The sequence below is a fragment of the Cynara cardunculus genome (assembly GCF_001531365.2).
Source record: "Cynara cardunculus var. scolymus isolate 2C chromosome LG 10, CcrdV1, whole genome shotgun sequence".
In the NCBI taxonomy this organism is placed as follows: domain Eukaryota; kingdom Viridiplantae; phylum Streptophyta; class Magnoliopsida; order Asterales; family Asteraceae; genus Cynara; species Cynara cardunculus.
In genome coordinates, this window is record NC_037537.1 from 4,100,244 (window position 1) to 4,105,107 (window position 4,864).

Consider the following 4,864-nt stretch of genomic DNA (forward strand, 5'->3'; position numbering starts at 1 on the left):
AAACTCAACTTGACGTTCTGGTGGTAGTCCTGATAGTTCAACCGGGAAAACTTCTGGATACTCGTTTACCACTGGTACCGTTCCCTTTTCTAACTTAGCGTCGACCGCATACGCTAGATAAGCAGTGCACCCTTTCTGAAGGCACCTTCTCGCTTTTAGTGTTGTGATGATCCCCGTACCACACTTCCTGCGATTGCCATACACATGAATTGTTTGCCCTTCGGGGGTTTGAATTTTGATCATCTTTTGGTGGGACACTATTTGTGCTTGGTTTTCGGATAACCAGTCCATTCCTAGAACCACATCAAAACCTCCTAAACACATAGGCATTAACCTAACAGGCAATTCTCTACTATCTATAGGATCGTGCACCCATAAACTATTTCATCTATTTTAACTTGACTGCCATCAGCGGTTTCTACAGTATAGCTCTTCCCTAGTCTACAAGCATCCTTATTCAAATAGTGGCGGAAAGTAGAAGACACGAAACTACCATTTGCACCCGAATCAAACAGTACATGAGCATAAACATTGTTTACAAGAAACATACCCGATACGACGTCAGGAGACTCCCTAGCCTCCTCCAAAGTCATGTTGTATGCTCGTTCTGGTCCCTTAGGTAATTCCTTCTTCTTCTCCGCCCCTCTTCCTGACCCATTACCTGAAACTCTAACATTGCTTATGGTCCCCTTTTGGTTTTTAGGACATTCAGACCGTATATGACATGATGTCCTACAATCATAGCAAAGTTTGCTTTCAGTACACTCCTTTGATGTGTGCCCGGGTTTTCCGCATCGAAAACATGTCACTTTTGCTTCCCAACATTCACCCCTATGTCTTCGATTGCACTTGGTGCACTGATGAATTGTGAACTCTCCATTTCGTGCCTTCGTATCTGTCATCTCCCCCTTGGATTTCTTTGTCAATTTACTTGATGCTTCCCATTTCCTTTTGACCTCCCTTCTCTTCCTAGTTGCCTTGATGTTATTTTCCTCCGCAACAGTCGCCATTTCCACAGCTTGAACAAACGTGGTTGGTTTAACCATATCCACGTACTGTTTTATCTCTATTCTTAGGCCATCCTTAAATCGATCTATCTTTCTTTGCTCAGTTGCCACCTGATAACTAGCAAACCTAGCCTTTTCTAGAAATTTGTTCACATATTCTTGAACAGACAAAGATCCTTGCTCCAACCTCAGGAACTCCGACTCCAACTTCTTCACCTCTGTCTGCGTACAATATTTATCCATAAACATCTTCTTCATTTGCTCCCACGTCAGGGTAGCGATGTTTTCATCCCCTCGAATGGCGTATTCAGTCTCCCACCAATGAAGTGCTGAATCTCCAAAGGTAGTAGCCGCGTAAGTCACCTTTTGTTCTTCTGAACACTTACAAATCTTAAAACAGCTTTGCATTTTAGTCACCCAGTTCATTAGGGCTACCGGGCCCACAATACCTCTGAATTCCTTCGGACGGGTGCTACTAAAAGTCTTGTAACTGCAACCCCTTTCCTTGGTTTGGGATTCCACCCTCAGTTGCATTGGTGGCTCATCTTTCCCTTGGACGGACGACTCCATTGTTTTTCAGTGGGTTGGGAGTTAATCATTGTCTTCCCTTTCTGGGTGCTTGCTTCCTCTTCCTCTTCGGGGCCTTTGAACCTATCACCTAATATGGCTTTTAGCATGCTTGGAAGGGTAATTTGGAGGACTCGAGTCATCCTTTCAGTTAGTGCCTCATCGGTAACATCGTTTTCTCCTCTTCCAATTCCTTGATTTTGCTCTCGTACCCTATGGGTGGCCGAGCTTGCATCCACAGAAAAAGTTTCACTTAAGCTTGCGGTGTTACCGTGACCATGGCCACAACCTCGACTGCGACCGCGGCCCCTTCCTGTTGGTGGTGGCTGATTTCCAACTCCCTCCCCGTTAGTGGCATTTCTTGTAGATCCACGTGATACCATACTGAATATAGTAGCATGATATTAAAATCTAAATACTAAATACATGCAACCACTGAAAAAAAAAGAAATGACTACCACCATTTCAAACCATAAAGCCATAATTTATTATTCATGTTACGAATTTCAAAAATAGAGACAGTCAATACATAAGTCTACTATAACTATCAAAATTCGGGATTACTAAATCATCATCAAAGTATTAGCTAGCAAAAACATCCCAAGCTAAACATCAATTCAAAATACTAAAAAAAATCTCTCTTTATGGCTATCCATATCCCTAAGGCATCTCGGGAAGATAGAGGTCTCTAATCCACTGTGCATAAGTCAATGATGTTTTGAATTTCCATATTGGGTTTGCCCTTGGACCCATTTTTAAATTTTTGACCCATGCAGCAAAATATCCTTTCACGATCCCGACATACTCAGTAGTTACCATCTTGCAAAAGCTAGTCCTATCCCTTACCCGAGTGCGCCATGACCGGACGACAATTCTCCGTTCTTGAGCCAACTTTAGTTTCAAAAGATCTCTCTCTCCTCGTAGGTTATCCCTATCTGTTATCAGCCTTATTTAAGCCCGTTGTAGGTTGTCGAGCATTCCCCTAAACCTATCATTGTCCCATTCGAGGTAGGCCAACTTATTCCACAGCTCAGCTTTCTCTCTTTGCAGGGATTCTATCCTTTCTTCCAAGTTGGGGTACGTGGGAGGCTGCGCTACCACAGGTGTCCCTTGAAACGAACCCTGAGTTGGGTTACTCCTTGGGGATGTTGGATTGTCACCCCTGGGTATGAGGTTCCAACTGGGTGTCACACTGGTGTGACGGCTATCAATACATTCACAATGCGGGCCTAGTCCGAATGGTACCCTCTGTCCTATAGTTCTGCGCCCATGTCCTCTCCCACGGTTAACAGACCTAGTGTGTATAGTGTGCACCATCTTCCTACAAAACCACAAGGAAAACACTAAGTCACACATTAATAAAACATACTTAATTGCAACGTATACAATGATACTAAACACCTCACAAGTTTAAGCTTAGGCTATATATATATATATATATATATATATATATATATATATATATATATATTATATCTATTTCTCTTAAACTAATGGCTCTAATACCAACTTGTAACACCCTTATTTCAATTACATGGTGCCACGTAATAAAATAAAATAAAATCCGAATTCTAGCGGCTAATAAAGCCTTATTGCAGCGAAGTCTTACAATAATTTAATCGTAAATAAATATCTCAAAACTAACCCATCCCATATCGGGTTACATTACACATAAATTCAATTAAACTACTACGGATTTTATAATTCCTAACTCGAACAAAAGTTCCATTTCCTACGCAGAACCTTTGCCCTTTTCCGTTCTTGAATACCCAGCTCCTGAGATGCATACTAATAGTCAGCTTTATAAAGCTTGGTGAGTTCATGGTTTTTATGCACAATCATACATATCACATCATGCATAAAATAAACAATACCCGAAATAAAATAACATGCACATTTGTTTCAAATCCTTTTGAACTAATAATGAGATCTCTTAATTTCCCGTCGGGTTAAGGTCTTACCGTCATCGCACTTCCCCGGGTTACACGACTATCCTTTGTCCGGTTACCCCTCCCTAGGATGTGCCATCCCTTATGACTTTTAACCCCTTCCTATACCCGACAAAAATATAACTTCTTTTATAACATGCTAATTGATGTTTAAAAAAACATGTAAATAAATAACATGCAACCCACAATAATGATCATATACATGTAATAAACCCATAAACATGTACATAAAAAATAATAATGTAATGCTCAAATAATTTGTACGTAAGCATGCATCTCAGTTGAAATCTCATGAAGACTCACTTGACGGTGTAGATTATCGAATGATCTCCCTGACTAATAACCTTATCGATGCTTGAACGCTTAAAAAACCGAATTCTCACCCTCGATTCGCAGTTTCGTCCTTCCCCAAGTTCCCCTCTTTTTTTTTTTTTGAAGCTTTATAGAATAGCTTCTACATACATACATATATATATATATACATACATATATATATATATATATATATATATATATATACACACCCTCTCCATTGAAAAAAAAAAGGAAAGTCATATATATATATATATATATATATATATATATATATATATGGAGAATATCACAAATTTTTGCTACCTTTCCAAACCACTACACACAATTTCTTTTTCACCAATTAAAAAATTATTTAATTCTTATTAAAAGATTCCCCTGTTTTTTTTAGAAAAAAATTTGAATATCATTTCAAAGAAAATTAGATATTTTCATAATAATAATAATAATAATATTATTATTATTATTATAATAATAGTAATAATAATAATAATTATTATTATTATTATCTTAATTCAATTAGTTAAATATAATAAATCTTCAATATTCCATTTATTTCAAATACCCTTATTTTAGATTGTTACAACTTGTGTCAAGTCTTTTGTGATGAACTCCTAACACATTTAGCACAATTCCATATGGCAGCAACCCCATCTTGTGCAGATAAAAAATATTCCAATAAGATAGATGGAAACAAAATAAAGATTTAATCTTTATAAAACTTTAATTATATAATGGACAAAAGGTTAAACCTTTTAGTATTCAGACCCACCAACACCTCAACAAAGTGTCAATTCACACAGATTGAATTTATCATTCGCAATAGATTCAATGAAAGAAAGGGGTAGAAGCAGAGTTGTTCACTTAGTGAACATGAAATTAAATACAATGCGAGAAATATAAAACCAACCTGATTAATTTTCTGTCGATTTGGATGGTAATCTGCACGGTAAAACCTAGCTTTAAGGTTTTATACGACCACTCTATTCACGCTGTGAGTCTGCCAGTCGCAAAGCCCCAGGATTTGAT

The 4,864-nt window shown here is 38.0% G+C and overlaps 1 protein-coding gene across 1 annotated transcript; it reads right to left on the reverse strand.

Annotated features, from left to right (window-relative positions):
• Positions 1-356: 356 nt before the first annotated feature.
• Positions 357-1,415, reverse strand: LOC112519200. The gene has a single exon (XM_025127196.1). The coding sequence runs from the start codon at positions 1,413-1,415 to the stop codon at positions 357-359; it is 1,059 nt and encodes a 352-aa protein (XP_024982964.1).
• Between the last annotated feature and the right edge of the window lie 3,449 nt (positions 1,416-4,864).

Excerpts from the sequence above, each read along its gene's own strand:
- LOC112519200 (XM_025127196.1), bottom strand. The coding sequence starts at position 1,415 with ATGCAAAGCTGTTTTAAGATTTGTAAGTGTTCAGAAGAACAAAAGGTG.